The following is a 20,813-nucleotide window of genomic DNA, read 5'->3' as shown; positions in this document are numbered from 1 at the left end:
TAGTTGTCGTAGGAAAAGATTTATTTTAATACTAGCAACTTGTAAAGGACTAATAATATTAGTTCACTTATCATAATAATAGAAAAACAATAAACAACAGAAAAAAAAGAATCAATAGATAATTGACAACATAGTACATCGACCTTAAAGTCAAAAAAATGAATATTATGATGCAAGCTTTTCCCACACTAGAGGAAAAGTCAACGTTCGAAGACGGTTCAAGGAAGGAAAATTGTGGCATTATTTATTACGTAAACCTGTGGAAACGTTTCTAACAAGTAGTTTCCTTATGCATTAGAAAAAAATATCGGAAAAGTTCGCTGTAAGTTCATTGACCGAAATCAGGAAATGCTTTTGCAAAAAAAAAAAAAAAATTAACATGCTATTTTTAAGTTAGAAATTAACAAATGTTTCTTTAAAACTGAAGAATAGTGGGGACAAATGATAAGCGAAAATTCGGTGCAATCGACACCTGCATATCTAAGGAACTAAAATAAGTATGCAGTGAATCCCCTTCTTTTCATATACAAGAGACAATGTCCTGAAACTTTACATGACTAATAGTTGGATGAGAATGTAGTATGAACGACATAATTCCTTGATGTCAATGACTTATACGAATAAGTCTTCGTTCGAACAAGAATTTACTACAAAATCTTTGGTACACCTGACGAATACAAATGACGAATAAATCTTTGTTCGAATAAGAATCTATTACAAAATCTTTAGTAGATCTGATACAGAATTTAGAATGACTGAAATTTCTTACGTATGGAAACCGTTTCTTGATAGAAAGTTGATTAATTCGGAGAGTTTAAGAAAGTTGGATGAAGAAATTTCTGCTTATCGTTCAAAAAAAAAAAAAAAAAAAAAAAAAAAAGAAAAATTGTCAGAATTCTGTAATTTACAAATAAGAATAGAAAACAAATGTTAGTGATAAATGTTGACGAACAATATTGACAACCAGAATTCAAATTCTATTCGTCATTGTGCTAACAAATAGTATACATAGGCACCGAATTTTTCATTATAAATATTATACAATCGTTAAAGAAAAATTAATTCTTTAATTTCATTTATTTTCCACAATATTCTTTTTCTATAAAATTGTTGAGTACATAATGAAAAAAAAGATTCATGAAGGAAGATACAGAAATCATAAAGAACACGACCGATAAAGATTACCGTGAAAGAGAAATGTAGTTTACTCGAAGATAATCGATACAAGGAAATCGAGTCGCAGTGATTAGACGCAAAACTCTAATACTTAACTGATTGATACCAAATAAAGATAGGAATTGCGGAAAATTTCATGAAATTATTGTATAGGCATTGGTAGCCATGATTGAGAATTATTTTTACATATCAGAGTACCTTGTGATGGTCGTGGTAACTCATCAGCGATATACATTACTACCTCGATGAGAAAGTTGAAAACGGGTCGATCTTCTGTCGGTGAAGGCACATCAATTCAAGAGCGGGGATCAGTTTATAATCGAACAACGAAAGAAGTCAACGCTCTTTCAATGCAGAATTTCAACTTCCACTTTATGTTTTGTTCGACTCGATTGTTGTGAATCGAATAAACCTTAAACATTTCTTACGTTTACGTTATATAAATAATGTCATCATATTATTTTTGAAGGATCAAAAATTAAAAATGTACGTTCCTCTGGATCATCAAAAATCTTAATAGTATACCTGAAACTTCATTAACTCTTCAAGTTAGAAGCTTACGCAAGATAATATGATAGAAATTTATAGCTCCACGAGATAGCAAGTTATTCTTCATCCAAAAAAAAAAAAAAAAAAAAAAAAAAAAAAAACGTGAAGTCGTCGAATGAAATTCTTTTGTGTGAAAAGCATTTCGAAATCAGACACACGTGCAGTCGATTCGGGTTGCTTCTTAATGCATCACATTTTAGGTTTCATCTGCTTTTCTTTCTTTAAATTCAGAATTCTTGATCGAAAATTAACATAACGAACATCTGTCGTAAACAAAAAAAAATCATGAAAAATCATCTTATATCATTATATCATATAATTTTGATAAAAATTTTAATATTAAATTTTAAAACATTTTTATTCTACTATAATTAAAACGGCAAATGTATTTAATAGAAATTTGTTTATGAAAACCTTATTTTTAAGAAAAATCTTCCAACGATGCTCGATATTTTATTTTCGATTTATTTTAGGATGAGAAATCGTCCTCTTTTTAGTAGGAACGTGAATTACGAGACGTTCTGTGTGCTACACAACATTCAATATCTTGAGAGTTCAATGATTCATGGGCTAATATGTGACCTCGGAACGGATATGTCATTATGAATTAATATTGTTTACATTTTCAATAGTAATGCGCGTCATTCTGTCAATTATCATAATTATTTAAAATATCTAAACTCTAGTCACTTTTTAATATTTTAAAAACGAATAATGACAAATGCACAATGCACAATTAAATTTTTCTTTTAGAAAATTTTTGTTAGAATTATACTAATAGTATAAAAACGATTTTATTCTAATATGTACAATTTTTTCTTATTTTTTGTCAATGAATTGCATTCTTTTCAGTAAATTTTAATAATCAGGGAAGACCTAAACATTCGAGATAATTGATATTTCTATTTAAATATTTATGTTTGATTAAGTAAATGCTAATTTTTTATTTAAACAATAAGAATAAAGGGCCATTATCGCCTATAGTACGGCAAAATTGTATTCGTACAGCTACATTTGGTTACCTTCTCAAAGGGGCTCAATATATCGTGTAAAAATTTAAAATAATCATTTTACACACTCAATTACGTATCAATCTTATTTTGAAAATAAAGAGTGTACTGATAAAAAGGTTGACCATTAATCTTAATGACTACGATGATAATGATAAAAGGATGTTGCCCTCTTTTAAGAGATTATAAGATAGTAAGAAAAATGAAAAATAAGTGACTTGGAAAAATAAACAATTTCAAGAAATAATATCAATCAATTAAATTTTTGATAATACTTTTTTTTAAGATTGGTATCTTCAATTATATTAAGTATGAAAAATATAATTGAAGTATTCGATTTATAAGTAAACATTGAATAAAAGAGCAATTTATTATTGCACCAAAAATATATTTTACGTATAGTACATTTTAAGGAAATATTAAAGCATTTTAAGGAAATTTCAAATACAAGTTTTGCTATATAAGCATACCTACGTATGTATAACCAATATATGTATAACATTGTATCAAAGAATGATGAATTTCCAAAAAATTCCAAATAGATTCCTTTCTTTTATAGATATTGATAAAAATAGCAAAAGAGTGTGCATAATAAAAATTACACTATCTAAAAGAAAATAAAAAGTACTAACATTATATATATTGAAGAAATCTAAAAAATCTATTATCTCTTATGTGCAATTAAATGTAATTGCAATTAATACCTTACATATGAATAAAATTTTCTTACAAAATATATATATATATTTTTTTCTTCAATAAAACAACATTAAATGCAAATGGGGTATGATTTGATCTCATTGAGATAAATTAATATTCTCTATTAATCCATCACCATCCTATTTTAGATAGAATCTCTTTAGCATCTTCGAATACTTTTTCTGGTGATTGCATACTATTTACTTTGTATGTCAAGCCTTGTTTTTCAAAATGTTCGATTATAGGTAGTGTATTTGTGATATAAGTCTCATGCCTTTTGACTAAAACTTCCTCATTATCATCAGATCTTCCACTTCCTGCTGCACCACGTTTTAAACATCGTTGAGTACATACTTCTTTACTACATTCGCAAAACAGTACTCCTTTCACTATACATTTCTCTGACATTGCCTATAAATAGATGAAAAACATGATAGAAAGAAAATAAACACAACATGATTTTAATTCTTAGACATAATTTTCAATCAAAATATATTTTTATCTTTGTACCTCGTTCCAACCATCAACATTATCCTGATTCCTTGGAAAACCATCAATTAGGAACCTTTTGTGTGGACTGTAGCTCGCCTGCATACCATTATCCAGAAGGCTGCAAGTAATTGCAACTGGTACAATCTTTCCATCTTTGATAAACTTTTCGATAAGTTCTCCATATTTTGAGTTTGGTTTCATACGTTCCTCTCTTAACAGATCACCAGCTGATAGGTGTACATAACCATACTTTTCAGTAATGTATCTACACAATGTTCCCTTTCCCGCACCGGGACCACCCAAAATAAATAAAACCTCGAACTTCTGTTCTGCAGACATTGTAAAAAGCCGCAGTTTACTTAAAAATACCTTGAACATAAAATAATCACCGATAACCAATTACACGTACTGGTTCCTTGAACATTAGATACAAACATTATGGCGGGTTTTTCAAGAACAAGCATTCCGATCGAACAGAAATACGTTATTATATTTTATACAATATTTATAATTGATAATATGTGTAATAATATATATAAGTATGCATCACATTGCACAAGCTAAAAATGACGTAATTCCTCCTCGACTAATTACGAGAATCGTGTTCATTTATATCCATAATTCGATCAATAAAGAGGATTTATGTCTTTCATCCTGATTTATGCAGTACTTTATAAATGCGTCTTATGAATTTTATCTTAATTGTCATTACGAACAAGTAGATTTAAGATGAAAAGCGTATTATTTGAAATTGTATCATAATTTAAACAAATCATTTCTTTGATTAACGAAATAATGTGTAATTCTGTTTGAAACTTCACTTGGAAAACATACTTTCCGAATTACATATATATAGTAAATATATATTTTCTTATATATAGATTATCCTTATATATAGTAAATATATATTATCAAATACATATCTAATAGATTTATACATGGACATATGATGGATAATTGTTAATATTTAAAGTATTATAGTTTATACTTACTTAGATTAGAAACAATATTATGTATATCCGTTTGAACAGAATTTTCTTAGATGTGGCTAAATGCGACGACAAATTCAAATTGGAATTGTCTTTATCGTTTATTATTCACTTGTCATACTCGCAGTACAACATTATCTTAAGTATAGCGTGTCGGTATACTGAGCGCGTGCGCATACAACATATTATGCAACAATTGCACCCATGCAACTCTGTCGAGAAGTATAACGAATGACGATTAAATTTTGCAGCACGTTTTGCAATCCTTAAGTAATCCTTATGTAATGCAAAAAAATGACAGAAGGTTTGTTGTTAAGATGACTTAGAATATACATAATAGTATTATTAATCGATATGTACGATTACTATTTTCAATAATTTATATTTACTCATAACATGACTTGAATTGAAGAAAATTGAGGTTATTTTAAATAATTTTTGAGTATTGTTTATAATCGACCAAAAAAAAAAAAAAAAAAAAGAACGAAATAATGATAATAATGCAGTTATATCAACAATTATTTAGACATGGAAAATGTTTAAGATTTTATCTGCAATTTAGTAAAAAAGAATATACTATGAAGTACTTATATTCTTGCAATACAGTTCATACTGTGTCCTGTGTATATGATAAATGTAATTATGAAAATGATAAAGTACCATCACAAGAGAAATTAAAATCAATTAAGCCCTTATCGAATACGTGCGATGAAACAACGGGATTTGTTAAAACAACAAATGTTCAGTCAAACAAAAAGGTTACATTTGCTGCCAAGTTGGTAAATAACTCTCCACCTAAAATAAAACCATATTTGAAACTTATAAGGTTGGATAGACCAATAGGTAAGATAAAGTCATTTAAAAATTATTGTTGTTATAACATGAAATAAACATAACTTTTTAATTAATCATTTAATTAATAATTTTTTAACGTAGGATCTTGGTTGTTATTTTGGCCTTGTGGTTGGAGTATAGCCATGGCTGCAGCACCAGGTGCTCTGCCAGATCTTAAACTTTTAACCCTTTTTGGAACAGGTGCATTCATTATGCGTGGAGCAGGATGTATTATAAATGATATGTGGGATCAAGATATTGATGGGATGGTAATATTAAATTGATAAATATTCTAAAATAAGATATTATAAGAGTATTTCAATGTTAGGTAGCCAGAACAAAAGATAGACCATTGGTTACTAGAGAAATTTCACCCCTACAATCATTGATTTTCCTTGGAAGCCAATTAACTTTGGGATTACTTGTATTGTTACAACTAAATCTTTATAGTATTATATTGGGTGCAAGCTCACTAGGTATTACTTTTAAACAATTTATATAAAACAGTATTTCTTAATTTTATTAATTAACTGATGTGCTAAGTCATTTTCAATTTTCAAAGTATTATCTTTATTATAAGTTACTACAAAAAAAACAAAAGAACAACTAGAAAAATTATATTAATATATAGTTACAAAAATTCATATATTTTATGATTAAAATCTGCTTATTTTTAAGAAAATTATTATTATAATTAAAATTTAGAAATGCTGTTAAAGTAAATATTTTTAAATCATTAAACTTTTTGTTACAGTCTTAGTAATAATATATCCAGTTATGAAAAGAGTGACATACTGGCCACAGTTGATCCTTGGAATGACTTTTAATTGGGGTGCACTTTTGGGTTGGTCTGCTGTGCACGGATCATGCAACTGGTCTGTATGCTTACCACTTTATATTGCTGGAATTTGTTGGACACTTTTATATGATACTATATATGCACATCAGGTAAATTTCTATTTTTTAGTATATTTAATTAAATATTTTATATGATTACTTTAATGTGCTTTAATTTGTTCTTTATTTGTTAATTATAGGATAAAATAGATGATGTTATAGTAGGCATAAAGTCAACAGCTTTAAAATTTGAAGACAAAACTAAACTTTATTTATCTGGATTCAGTATAGTCATGATAACAGGGTTATTTACATCAGGTATATTAACTACACAGACTTGGCCATATTACATAGCATTAGGATTAGTTGGTACTCATCTTGGTAATCAGGTATACATTATATAATTTTAAAACAAAAATATAATCTAATTAAACAAAATTATAATCTACAAAAAAATATTCAATATAAATATTTTTTCAGATTTACAGTTTAAATATTAACAATCCTGCAGACTGTGCAAAAAAATTTATCTCCAATCACAGGATAGGAATGATTCTCTTTACAGGAATTATTTTAGGAAATCTCATGAAAAACTCTAAATCTAAAAAAGGTGATAATGCTATACAAGAGTCAGAAAAGGAAAGTACTTCTACTGAAGGAAAACATCGTAATTTAAGAAATAATTGTTAAATTATGAACTGTACTGGTACAAGTACACTTAATATTATAGGGATAGATAATATATAATAGGTAAAAAATAAATAAATAACTGGCTGGTTCCAGTAAACTAAATAATTAATTTTAATTATATGTTTGGTGCCATAAGACAATATTGAATTTCAATTACAATCTTTATCACATAATAATTTTTAGTATTGTTGATAATATAATCCACTGAAATACATAACTTAAATAAAACCATTTTTTAATATTCTAAATTTATGAATTGAAGATTATACCAAAGATTACAGCATTATAAAATGTAAACAGTAATAATTAAAATTGTCATTCTGAAATGTTAATTGTAATAAAATATAAATAAATTTTTTTATTACTTATTAGAAATTTAAATCAAATATGTATAATGCTATTTGATCAAATAAAATCAGCTTATATTAGACAATATAATTTGATTTTTATCAGAGTTTAAATGACTTTTTTTATTCATTATTTTTATATCATCTTTTAATGAAGTATCCGATGTACATATTTTTGACTTTTCCAAGTGATTTGCAGTACTTTGTCGCTCTAACATTTTCAAGTTATATTGTTCTTGAGTCAATAAAGATTCTTTCATTTTGTCTAAAAGTTTTATATTTGGCAATATTATAGCTAAATAGCCTCCTTTATGTGGAGGTTCTAACAAGAGTTTAGGATTTTGTATTAATGTTTCATTTACTTCTACCAATTTGCCAATTAAACAACATTTTATAATATATGGTTTTTCATCTGAACAAGTAATTTTACAAATATTGGAATTCATTTGTAAAGGTTGAGCACCGTGTTTGCTCTTACCAGAAACTTTATTCTGAACTCTATCTAATTTATTGCTAACTTTAAAATCTACTTTTGTTATTTGTTTATCATCTTGAAGAATTGCATGACTTGGGGCAAGAGTAAGCATACAAATTCGATTACTATGCATTAAAATACAGATATCATCTGTATAACTTTGTACATCTAATTTGTAATAGGCAGTAAAATAACGATCTGTAATTGTAGGAAACAATCCATGATATTTTACTCCTTCCAACATGTCTGTAACATCACTATCTGGAGGAAATGGAAATAAGCTATCATCATCATCATCATCATCATCATCGTCATCGTCATCATCATCTTTACTTAATGGCATATTTTCATCTTCGTTATCTGTAAAATCTGTCTTTTCTTGACATTCAGGATTTTTATTTCTGTTACTTTTATCATCTAAAATATTGAATGAATCATTTTCTATTTCATTAAATTTAATTCTTTTTTCAATTGGCTCATTATTGTCCAAGTCAATATTCATTATTTAAACAATAAATTTTTAACAGTGTAAAAATTTATTTAAATTTGAGCTAAAAAAAAGCTAAAATATATGTATATTGTTTTTTAAATGTACATTTTAAATTATTCTAATCTGTTGCTTTCCAACAATGATGCTGAATTTTTTCTCAATTTTTCCGCTAGAAACAAAATGTATATTAGATTATGTTATATTAAATAAACAACACTTCAAAAATTTGTATCATTTAAAGTTACATTTAAAACTTACATTTTTTTTATCTTGCACGAAAACAGTTGTGTTTTAATATAATTGATTTTAATATGTTGTATTTAACATAGACGCATGAAAAAATTATTAAGTGCTGCTAACCTATCTAATGCACATATAATACATATCAATCGTATCTCACATTAACAGTTTTATTCGAAACTATTCAATGTAAAGCAGCAATTGTTAAATAAACTTCTGGTACTCTGTAATGTAACAATTACGTACAATATTATGAAACTATTCAATAGTAATTTGAAAATATATATGAATATTTATGTTTTATAGATAATTTTTTTACCTATATGAGGTATTTTTCTTGTTTATATCCTATAATTTACAAAACATCATGATAAAAGTTTGATCAAAAAAAAAAAATATGCAATGCTCTATTCTACGTAATGAATTGGTTAAACATTGGTTCCAAAAATGAGATTAAACGTTAAAAGATATTTTAATTTTTCTGTAAAATTATTAATTGACGTTAAATCTAATTCTAGTTTCACTAACTATTTCACTAACATAATTAAATATAAGGAAAATTAATTATTCTTTTGCGCTTAATTAAATTTGCAATTTGTTTTTTGAGGATATGCCTTAAAGTGAAATGGAAAGGCTACTACTCATAATTCCCTAGATTTACTGAAATTTTATTGGTCGGATGAAGCATCGAAAAAACAGATTGTAAAACAGATATAAAACCATAGTGAACGCTATTATAAAAGGAAAGACAGAAGACGTTAAAGAAAACGCAATAAAAGGAACCATCTACGAATGTTATTTTGTATCGTGGTCTGCTTTAATTCTTGAAAACAAGTTGAATATCCCAAAAAAAAGTTCCTATTATCCTATCTGTGATTATGTTTGTCAAGGGTTCAATTTGTTTTAATAATACGTATTTTTGAATTGTAAATGGTGCCGAGACCTCAGGAATTTTGTAAATGACTTGGCAAAACGCGACACTACTTTTATATATCTACCACGTCACCAAACCGAACGGAAAAAGAGGCTTTAACGGTAAAATATGTGTTCATCGGAAATTTTAATATCATAATCCCGGGCGAAACATGTCAGAGAAGAAAGTGGATACAGAAATTGTGCAGAAGCAGTATACAAACGATGCTAGTCTGATTGATGAAGCTGAAATTATTGATGTGTCTGTCTTTGACTTTGATGATAGCGATGGCTGGTAAGTAGCTTTTGACATAACCCATAATTATCTTAAGTGTTTACAGTAATCGAACTGCTTTGAGCATTGTTTTAGGTCTGTGAGAAATTTTTATTTTCTTGTAAACTTAATTGTTTAAATTTAATTTCCTGAAAATCAAGTTGAAAGATCGTCAACGATCCTAGGATTTTATTATTTTTTATTATTATTGTTACTAAAAATTTAATAATCTCGAAGAAAAAGTACATATGATTCATTGAACGTAATGTGTGTATTTTAGTTAAATGATTCATTTGTCAGGTTCTATATTTGTGTATACATATAATAATAACCCAGACAGTAGTTTATAATCATGTTTTTCATTAGGTTGTACATACCATCGGAATATAAAATGGAATCCACTGTTCATGATTTGTATACCTGGCTGAGAACTGAACCGGAATTAAGTTTTTCAGGTATTGAACATGTTAGTTATTATTTTATAATAATACATTTTGAATGTATAATTCATATACTTTTCATTTAGCTAGTAGAAAATCTATTGACACAAGAACATTTACAAGATCCAAAAAACGGTCTAGTAGAACTAGTTTCGAATCTATTTTGGAATCTTTATCTTCACCTGTGTCAAATACGTGGAGAACTTCAAATTTTTCAAATATAGATGAGAATGTAAGTTTATTTGCATTTATGCAATACATGTATATTACATATATATATTCAAAATGTAAATTTAAATATGTTTCTATTTCAAATGCAGTTCAGTAAATATTCAGACATAACTACTGCCAATAAAAAAGAAGCTGTGCCTGCTATGCTAAAAATGGCACTCAATGCAAATAGTAATTTTCTTCCCGAGGAATCTGTAACATCTGGTCAAGAAAGTATGGAAGTATTTTTAAATATGTCTCACTCAAAAGGAATTGATTCGTTTATTAATTTAGTAGAACCTGGACTTAATGATCCGCTGATGAACATTTCACAACCTTCTATTTTTTATTCATCTATCATCTCATTACCTAAAGATGATTCATTGCATAGTACAGAATCTAGTAAACATGTGGGATCTTCAAATGTGACTCGGTGCAGTCAAGAAATTGATAAGTGTGAAGGTGCTAAAGATTCAAACATCAATGAAACTTTCCTAAAAGTTAATGAATCAGACAATAATGTTACTAGCTACTGCCTGAGCACGACGAATAAGACATTTACAAATAAATCTGATATTGAAAAGGATTTAAATGAGACCTATAATACTGATGTAACTCCTAAAATGGTTGTGTTATCAAGTTCAGATAAAGATAGATTTAGTACAACAAAGTTGTCTTCCACGTATGTAAATAAAAATGATGATACACAAATATTACAGTCGGAAAATGATAAAAGAAAGAAATCATGCAATTTAAATACTACATATCCTTCAGCTTTTGAAAAAGCAGAAAATTCATCTATTTTAAGTACTACATATTGTAAAGCAGATATTGAAAATGCAATCAGTAATACAACTTTAACTGGAACAAGTGATATGCAACATGATAAAGATCAAGTATATAACTTCCAAAAATCTACAATTTGTGATGTACCAAAAAATGCTGAACCTTCCATGTTTAAACTACCTGTTTTTCAATCAACTCCTAAAAATACAGATACAGAGAGTAGAACGATTACCAAGTCTTTAGAATCATCTCGATTATACAATACGTCTTTAAATTTGAATTTTAAAGCATCCACATTATTAAGGAAAGAATTATTATCAGAAATATATAAAACTGGAGATCATAGACTGGATTGTACTTTTAATCATGGACCTAAAGAACACCAAAGTGGAAAACCTAAGAAGGAAATTGATGAAACCTTGAGTCAAAATGTCAAAGATGATATTCCTGCAGAAAATAAATATAATACATATAGAAAAGAATCGTCAATTAATAAAATTAAGTCCCATGCCAAAACAACAGATGAGGCAGGAGCTTGTATTAAAAATTTGCCAAATAAAAAATATTATACATTTACGAAAAAAGGTAACAATCACGGTGGCAAAACTGATATGGAAAATGCAGAATCGTTTGACAATGTGGATGCTACATTCACAAAACCATTTCCAAAACCACAGAAGCGGAAACAACACATACCACGGATGCTCTCAAAATTGCCACAGTTTCTTCAAAAATCTAATCCGAATCTTGTGTCCAATTCATTGAAAACTGTTAACATACAAAGTACGACCGCGTCCAATTATGGATACATGAAAGGTTCTCAACCAAATATTGTGAAAGATGTTGAAAAAAGTCTAGCGAACAAATCATATTCTCTTGGAAAAATGAAAAGTGGTTCTGAACAACGTCTTTTAGAACTGAACGCAGGCGTTGGAGAACTTCAAATGTTAGGAGTTGGGGGATCTACGGAGAGTATTGAAAGTACACAAAGTGCTCATAGTGCTCCTGATTTGGATGATAGGCTCAGTACATGTTCAGATAGTAGTCACAATTCATATACAACGCAGCCAATGAATATTGAACAATTGCATCAGATAGTACGGATGCAGGAAGAAAGTAAGTTATTTTTTTAGAAAAATACGAAATAATGCAACGTCTGACAATTAATATAATATAATATTGGAAATATGTTCTGTAAAATATATTATGTTTTTATTATACTTTAGGTTTAAAACAAGATGTAACGTATCGATTGAATAAGCGAGTTTTAGAAAATACTTGGGTTGATGTAAAAAAAGATTTACCTTCTCCTATACTAAAGAATGGAGTTGATAATTGTGATAGTGATTCATCATTGAGCACAGAGTTTAATGTTACAACAAGCTCTCCAATAGAAAGTCCTATGGGATCTAGTCAGTCAAATACTGATGGTAAGTTCTAAAAATATAAATTTGATGATAATTTGGCTAATAATTTGACGATGTTCGAATAATTTCAATTTGACTATAAAAGATATTTATAATGTATCTTTTAAGGTCAATCTACAGAAACTGTATTGAAACAACAGAATGAAGTAGATGTGGTGAAAAAAGTTGAAGTGAGTTTATGGTTTGTTATCTTGCAATTTTGTTCAAATACAACAGTTTTTAAAATTATTAAATGTTATACTCTTACCTAGGTGTTTAATAAACCAATTACGAAAGTTGAAAACAAAACGAGACTGCGACAGCCAACAAATTGGAACATGGGAAGTAGATCTGCAAATCCCATGAGCGCTATTCCTAGACCACCATCACGCATACCAGCACCTAGATTTGTTAGGCCAACTATAAAAAATATCCAAGGTGATATAAAACGAGGATATACGTAAAATTATAAGTATTTATAATCAAAGTATGTGTTTTTAAATAATATTCGTAATTTAATCTGTATTCATATCGTAACTTATATAAGAGATGTTTTAAGTTATGATCCTGGAGGGAGAATCCTTTCAAACATGATAAAATTCAGTATTAATATTAAATTTTCAAGGCTAATAAAAAACAAAAAAAGGTTGAATTTATACCAATTTTGAACTATTTTGTCACTGTTTATAAAGAAAACAACAAATTTAAAAATGAAATATCTTTTGTAATAATTTGGTATACAAATTTTTAAAATCAAAATATCTATTGAAAGACTATTTAGATTATAAAATTTTTAATTATTGATTAGTTTGACTTTATGTAAATTGTTTTGTTTAATATTTTGACATCTTCCAACCAGAAATTACCCCACCAAATTTTTTGTTCCTTTAATAATTATTTATAGAATGCCTATATTTCTTAATTTGAACTGTTTATGAATTTTAATATGTTGCGAAAATACAATAATGAAATGAATGTGAATTGCTATCTTTGCAGCATAAAGTAATCCTTGTTACATGCTGTAGATATATAAAAATAATTTTTTATAAAAATGTTATTAAATATAAAATGGAATTGTATATCAACAAGAGAGTGCATGATGCGTGTATTCCATTTGCAGGATTAATAATATACCAATAATATGCTGCATCTAGTTATAAGATAAATTTTTGGAACTGACATTTTTATAAACTATCAAAAAAACATATCAGATAATGAAAATAAACTAATACAAAGTATATACAAAGAGTACTAATACAAAAAGAAATATTTTAAAATAAGTTAATTTTATACTGTCATAAAAAAAAATCATATCACATAAAGAAAAGTTATTTAAATGATAAAAATAATAATTTTTACTATATTATTACTCAAAATAAACAGAAAAAAGTATCAAATTGAAACTTTTCAGTACAATTTGTTTTTAATATAAGAACACTAATGTTTAGGATGTAACCATTATTATATAAATTTTTATAACAACATATAAAATATTTACAATTATTAAAAAGAAATTTCTGTAGTACTATTTCTAATATAAATGGCCTACATACTAAATTAAATAATTAAATTAGATACACAGCAATTTATGGTATATTATCGATTCTACGCGGGATTTTTATATGTTTAATATCGTCAAGCATAATTTTTGTTGATCTGCAATAATTATATTTTTTACTCTGGTTTTTATAATTTCTATATTCTAGATATGAATGCTTTTAAATAGATGAAAATTAGTAAAATGCTTTTATTATTTTATGTTATAGTTACCAAAAGTTAATTAAAAAATTGTTTGCGTATCGTAAAAAGGGTCAATATCAATTTAATTACTAAAAACTGCAAATTTAAAAAACAAACCTATTTGTATATTACAGTGAAACCAAAAAATATGCTTTGTACGCTGACTAAAAATTTTAATTATTTGTATTAAAATTGTACATAAAATATTTTAAACTATAGAAGTGCCTTGTAGTACATTCTACAATAGCCTTCTATTAAATAATAAAAAAACATAATTAATTTAGGAATCGGTTTTTCATCTTTTTTAATTACATTTCCGGATCGTCAAATCTATGAAATGTCGCATTTGTATTGAGGATAGAGTAAACTTCTCCCTGAACAAATTGATTATTGTTTTTGTATATAATTTTAATTATTTCTTTCTTATACTGTGGAGCTTACTAAACAATGTATACAATAAATTATCATTTATTGTATACTTCATGCATTTCATTTCCGTCCTAAAATATCATTTATCATATCAAACCAAAAAATTAAAGATTGTAACATATCGCAGCGTACAGATGCTTAAGATGCATTATCAATTTTAATATAAATATATACATTATAATAATAATACTTTATTATATATGTATATATATATATATATATGAAACAATGTTATAATTTTATAAAAATAAATTACTAAATAAGTAATAATTATAATTAGAATATCTATGAAGAATCTTTTAATAATGGAATTATTACAAATTTTTAAGCTTTCAAAATGAACTTAACAAAACAGTCTCTAGGATTTTCAAAAGATTTAATTTTAAAGAAAACAATATAATTGATGCTTCAAAGATGTTCTATATTCAAGAATATTTGTGTGAAATTATATTTTGTAATTGCAAACGATTTATCTTAGCATTCATATATTTGATATTCTACTCAGCATTTCTCTTCTGTAAGTCTTTGCTTAAAGCAATAACAGTAAGAGGAATAAGAAAGTGCTCATTCATTAATGTGGCTTTTAGGATTATTGCCAATTTTATACATATAGTTACAATTTGTCCATTTGACATTGAATTTTAGTGCTACATATTTTATGGTATATCGTTGCGCTTGTTGAGTTATGTTTGAATATGTAATAATACAGGCATGGATTTATGGTTATTTCATAACGTATATAACACAGAGTATATTTGACTTGAGTATATTTAAGATGTTAATTCTTCGAAGGCTAATAATTCTATGGAATAAATCAAGATGTAAAAAATGAAATTGAAAGGTCTACTTTTACATGACAAGTTTAAATATATTTTTAAATAGCAAAAAAGAAAAGTACTAATAAGACTAAAATAATAGTGAAAATAGTACTATATTTAATACGAGAATGAAAAACATATTTCTGTATCATTTCTTTTTAAACAAATATTCATGTAAAAAGAATTTGAAAACTTGTATTCATATTGTAAATAATAAACGTAAAAGTGATAGTCATGTTACATTCTTTATCTTGTATCTTTAAATGTCAAGTGCCTTTATTATATTTTAGTACAAGAGAATTTTTTCAACTAAAAGAATTAAATATCTGCTCATTAATCTTATTGTTTAGTATTTGTATACAAATTTCATATGATCTTTTTTTTATTAAAATCTACAATAAATGTTATGGTAATAAGTATTTCATCTTTCAATTATTTCTCATTCCTTTTATGTCAAGAATGATTTTGATTTTATAAATCTATTAATTATATATTGTTTTTTTATAAATATTAAGTTATAGGTTCGAAAATAAATAATGAAAAGTTGCAATTTGTATTTATTTTCAGATGTGTGAAAATATAATACTCATTGAACACTTTCACTTATAACATTAAATGTGATAAGTTAATTACAGATTTTACTTTCTAATGCATACGCATACAAATACACACAATACACACGATTAAGATATCAATACATCTTAAGTGCTATTCGGTATTTACATTACCGAAGTAAAAAATAAATCCAGTATGAAATATTACACTTATAAAATGTCCAATTGGTATTCTAAATAATATTAATACTGTTTAATTATACATAGTAGTATCTAAATTAGTTTTGCTTTCCTTGATAAATTATTTTGTCTTAAATAGCACCTTTCTTTGATAAAATATACATTTATTTTTTTATAAATAGCAGTATTTTATCACAAACAAAATTTAAGATGTATAAAAAATTTATAAAGTTACAAATCTTTTCCAATATTTCTATAACACTTGTTGCAATTTTACATTTGTTTAATTTCATTTTTTGTTGTTTTATCTTGTCTTTATTTTATATATAATCATTCAATACCATATCTATCTAATATCTAACATTCAATATGTATAAAACATACTAATAAGTAAACCTTATAAATCTTTAAATCATAATAAACTTCGTTTTTTGTAAATTTGACAAAAATTATGCATAATCATTTACATGCGCATAAATATCGAATTTAATAGATAATTTATACAATGAAATAAATATTTTCAGGTTTTTCTTTGCAATTTCCAAATGTGTAAATTAATATTACATAAAGGCCCAATATTCAAATATTACATAATTAATATTATACAAAGACCCAATATTGAAGTGTCATCATGTATGAGTATCAACACATCTTTGGTACTTTTATAAATATAAAGAATTTTATGTCAATAATAAAATGTCTCAATTAATAATTATGTATCAAATAAAAATGTTTGATACGTATTTCAAATAACGTATTTAGGCAATGATCTATTTTAATAGATCATTATACACAGAAATCGTACTTATACCGCTATAACAATCTTAATTTATTATTAGTATTAATAATTTAAATATTGAAAAATTTTTCATAGAATGAGATGCAGTATTATATAATAAAAACTATTTGTCATTTGTGATATTATTGCCATTTCTACAAAAAAGTAATAAATTATGTAGAATTCCATTTGCAAGAAAGTGATTATTTATCTCTGTCAGTTCTAAAAAATATTATTTTTTATCTTATTTCTCATATAATTTATTGCATTATTATATTATTATATAATATTGCATTATTATTGAATTATCATGAATAGTAGAATGTGCTTGATCTTTTCAAGCAAAAATGTATAGCATAAAATAGCAACTCTATACACTTTTGATATGAAGATTCATTATCATCTGTTCAGGCAGTAAGTTGTGCAGTGTATCAACGTCATTGCTGCGTTTAATGTGTTGCTTTTGAGCATATAAAATACCATTTGTGTAAAAACTTCTTCATAATAGTACCAAAATGTCAACTTTGTAAACACCAGACATTTGATTGCACAAACGTAGTTTAAAATATTTCAGATACTGAATAAGAGAACAAATAATTAATAAAATATAAATTAGAAGTTATACAATTTGTTTCGAATTATAATTCTTTACTATGTATATTATTCATCACAATAGGCAATATTATTATTAGAAATAACAACATATTGCATGTGCAATACAAATCGAAATGCACATTATAGAACGATGTATTAGGATCAACAACGATACAATTATAGTTGTCATCTTAACACCCGGTGCAAGCATCAAATGCGAAATATGTTTACTGTTTAAAACAGTACCCATATGTAAGAAAAGTGAACACACGATTTATAATGATTATCCTTACGTCAAGAAATTTGAATAGAATAGTTACTGTTACAGATATGTTTGTACAAAAGCATCATTGCAATCTATTGATTGTCCATTGCAAATTCTTCTAACCAATATAGTTTATCGCCCATGAATGTATGATCATGTTTATGTTCAATTATATTATTCACAAGCTAACTTGCTATCAAAACTGCTTAAAGCGATGGCAAATGCTTGAAGTGTGCACAATGGAAACCTATAATCCATCGTGAAAACATCTTCTGCCACACGGCCAAATTGCATAACAACGTAATCAACTAAAATAAAATGATTTTTCAATTTATAGAAGTGTGATTATTTTAAAATTTTGTATGCTCTAATCTAAAATATCTTTTTAGATGTGCAAAAAGTACAAAATACTGACCATCACTATCATGAACTACTTGAAAATTTTTTACTGAAGCTTGCGTCACACGTCCATGGAAATTAAGTACATATGACTGTGTATCATCATTCCACACAGGGGTCTTATTATGTAGTTCTATTAAATTATCCATATTTTTCGTTTTCCACCGTTCTAAAGAAATCAAAAATAAAAAATAGAAACTGTTTCAGTAGTATTTATATCGGAAGTTTAAACATACCAAGAAGAGTTTCAGATTCGTCTCGTGGACAAATTTCAACTCTTTTTTGATCTGATGTCATTCCTGGGATAATGACAGTCATCTTACGTGGCCCTTTAAATCCTAAAACGTTAGTATCGTATATTACTGCAGCTAATTCTTGTCTTGGATTAAAACGATCATCTCGTTTATCGTCTTTCATTAAAGAATATCCGTTATCGTATACAGTAAATTGTGTTCCTAGAAGATTTGATCTTAATTTTCCAATATAAGATTCGCCTGCTCTTGAAAGATCTGTAGGATCGGTAGAAATTAAATAGTTGCTTGTTGTGCTTTTTTTCCTTTTACGTCCAGCCAATAAGAAAATCTATAAATAACAAATCTAATATTATTCCCCTTTTAATTTCTGCGCAAATTATTCAAAAAGTTGCATACCTTTTTCCCATAATCACGTTCTAAGTGTAAAAAATAAGTTGGGTAGAGGCCACGATCCATACCCTTTCTATCGCGCGTTATCCTACACTTATAATGCATTTTTTTATTTGCTGGTTGTAATACAAAATGCTCTATATTCCCTTCTACATTTCCCTCTAATTCTGGACTCTGAATAATAAATTAATGATGTGTCTTGGATAAATATGTGAGACGTATCTTTTTAGTCAAAGAAAACTTACTGAGGAATTATTTTCTCTATTGATAAGTGTGCTAGCACCATCTGATGGAGCTACTCTAAGAGATGAAGGACATGGTAAAGATTCCGAAGGTGAATGTATATCTATAGGTGACGATTCTTCGTCTGCACAATCAGTAGCTTCCAAAGTTCGATAAAAACCTCCCTCTGTGCTTACTTCTATAACAAAAATACAAATTTTTATATAATTTTTAAGTGTAATTAAATTCAATTAACATATTAGTATACCATTAATTCTTGATTCCATTTCCTTATTTTCTGTAAATGTAATTAAATCTGAATTTGTTTGTGATGTATTAAACTGCAATGGCCCATCATATCCTGAAATAAATGTATACAATAGTTTCAATATATATGAAACTTTTTGTTAATTTGTTAAACTTACCAAGAAGCTCTTTGTTTGGATTCATCCACTTTGTAGAATGACTTGTAAGTTGAGTGCTTGATATATTAGATGCTTGAACCATTCCACCAGCCCCACTTTGTCGTTTTTGTTTCATTTTTTGTGCAATTAATTGTCTCTATAATTGGTAAAATCATTATAATAATAAATGTTTTGGAAAAATAAAATACCAAACTTTTAATTAATTTATTAGTAAAGAATTTATATTAAAAACATAAAAAAATATACACTATTAAATACAATATTTCTTTGGACGTAAGGTAGACAAATTGGACATAAGGTAGAACTTTCAAATCCAATTTTAATGAAAAGATTATTTTATAATTGCTCGATATATACAAATTGATAAATATTTAAATGACCTACTTTCTCTGAATATATATATATATGTGCGTGTGTGTGTGTATGTATGTATATATATATATATATATAAATAGTATAATATAATTCAAAATTCTAACTAGAAAAAAAATAAAATTATTTTTACATTCATATAGCATGACATGTAGTTTCTTTGATTTTTGAAATATTATAAATACGAGATAGATGTCTGCGATTTAAACGAGAATTTAATATTTCAAAATTATTGTTTGCAGAAGTATTCAAATCTGCTATTTGTATACCTGTTGTTCGAGTTTCTGTTGTCTTAAATCGAGAGATGTCATGTTGCTGATACGCACGAACTAGAACTGTCATACGCGATTGATTTCGACAAAATAATTCAGTTTCTCACGAGAACCAATTTGTTTACGCTAAACATATCTCGTCGTCCGTGGCTACCTAGGTAACCGTACGATAAAAAACCCTAAACATATTTCTAGAAAGAGATTACATTATACAGATCTGTTGGCAATTGTAGAATTTAGTGGCTTTTCCAAGTTTAACTATCGC

At 26.8% G+C, this 20,813-nt stretch overlaps 5 protein-coding genes across 10 annotated transcripts; 2 read left to right on the top strand and 3 right to left on the bottom strand.

Moving 5' to 3' along the window:
- Positions 1-3,489: 3,489 nt before the first annotated feature.
- Positions 3,490-5,089, bottom strand: LOC122535179 (UMP-CMP kinase). Of its 2 annotated transcripts, XM_043666470.1 has the most exons (3): positions 4,919-5,089; positions 3,945-4,295; positions 3,490-3,845 (listed from the first exon to the last, which is right to left on the bottom strand). In XM_043666470.1, exons 2-3 carry the CDS (start codon positions 4,263-4,265, stop codon positions 3,567-3,569), a joined length of 600 nt encoding a protein of 199 aa, XP_043522405.1. In that variant the 5' UTR covers positions 4,266-4,295; positions 4,919-5,089; the 3' UTR covers positions 3,490-3,566. The 2 variants fall into 2 exon arrangements, with proteins under 2 accessions (XP_043522405.1, XP_043522404.1); XM_043666469.1 differs by lacking the exon at positions 4,919-5,089 and having other exon boundaries at positions 3,945-4,382.
- Positions 5,090-5,346: 257 nt separating this feature from the next.
- LOC122535176 (4-hydroxybenzoate polyprenyltransferase, mitochondrial) lies at positions 5,347-7,335 on the top strand. Its single transcript, XM_043666461.1, has 6 exons — positions 5,347-5,758; positions 5,852-6,018; positions 6,078-6,225; positions 6,504-6,697; positions 6,787-6,975; positions 7,067-7,335. The coding sequence occupies exons 1-6, from the start codon at positions 5,407-5,409 to the stop codon at positions 7,274-7,276; spliced, it is 1,260 nt and encodes a 419-aa protein (XP_043522396.1). The 5' UTR covers positions 5,347-5,406; the 3' UTR covers positions 7,277-7,335.
- A 28-nt stretch (positions 7,336-7,363) lies between these two features.
- On the bottom strand, positions 7,364-9,366 carry LOC122535178 (protein Abitram). Of its 3 annotated transcripts, none has more exons than XM_043666467.1 (3): positions 9,148-9,366; positions 8,847-9,052; positions 7,364-8,757 (listed from the first exon to the last, which is right to left on the bottom strand). In XM_043666467.1, the coding sequence occupies exon 3, from the start codon at positions 8,598-8,600 to the stop codon at positions 7,692-7,694; it is 909 nt and encodes a 302-aa protein (XP_043522402.1). In that variant the 5' UTR covers positions 8,601-8,757; positions 8,847-9,052; positions 9,148-9,366; the 3' UTR covers positions 7,364-7,691. The 3 variants fall into 3 exon arrangements, with proteins under 3 accessions (XP_043522402.1, XP_043522403.1, XP_043522401.1); XM_043666468.1 differs by lacking the exon at positions 9,148-9,366 and having other exon boundaries at positions 7,364-8,393; positions 8,427-8,757; positions 8,847-9,133; XM_043666466.1 differs by lacking the exon at positions 9,148-9,366 and having other exon boundaries at positions 8,847-9,131.
- Positions 9,367-9,586: 220 nt separating this feature from the next.
- On the top strand, positions 9,587-13,512 carry LOC122535172. The gene is made up of 7 exons (XM_043666449.1): positions 9,587-10,035; positions 10,381-10,469; positions 10,541-10,686; positions 10,775-12,566; positions 12,677-12,880; positions 12,986-13,047; positions 13,129-13,512. Exons 1-7 carry the CDS (start codon positions 9,914-9,916, stop codon positions 13,318-13,320), a joined length of 2,607 nt encoding a protein of 868 aa, XP_043522384.1. The 5' UTR covers positions 9,587-9,913; the 3' UTR covers positions 13,321-13,512.
- A 3,333-nt stretch (positions 13,513-16,845) lies between these two features.
- LOC122535177 (protein king tubby) lies at positions 16,846-20,788 on the bottom strand. Of its 3 annotated transcripts, none has more exons than XM_043666463.1 (8): positions 20,546-20,788; positions 19,905-20,040; positions 19,748-19,840; positions 19,503-19,675; positions 19,264-19,431; positions 18,850-19,195; positions 18,630-18,782; positions 16,846-18,522 (listed from the first exon to the last, which is right to left on the bottom strand). In XM_043666463.1, the coding sequence occupies exons 1-8, from the start codon at positions 20,585-20,587 to the stop codon at positions 18,389-18,391; spliced, it is 1,245 nt and encodes a 414-aa protein (XP_043522398.1). In that variant the 5' UTR covers positions 20,588-20,788; the 3' UTR covers positions 16,846-18,388. The 3 variants fall into 3 exon arrangements, with proteins under 3 accessions (XP_043522398.1, XP_043522400.1, XP_043522397.1); XM_043666462.1 differs by having other exon boundaries at positions 17,085-18,522; positions 19,503-19,678; XM_043666465.1 differs by lacking the exon at positions 19,748-19,840 and having other exon boundaries at positions 19,503-19,678.
- Between the last annotated feature and the right edge of the window lie 25 nt (positions 20,789-20,813).

The sequence above is a fragment of the Frieseomelitta varia genome, unplaced genomic scaffold (assembly GCF_011392965.1).
Source record: "Frieseomelitta varia isolate USP_RPSP 00005682 unplaced genomic scaffold, Fvar_1.2 scaffold_68, whole genome shotgun sequence".
Taxonomy (NCBI): domain Eukaryota; kingdom Metazoa; phylum Arthropoda; class Insecta; order Hymenoptera; family Apidae; genus Frieseomelitta; species Frieseomelitta varia.
Note: the sequence above shows the minus strand (reverse complement) of the source record. Positions and strands in the feature narration are given on the sequence as shown.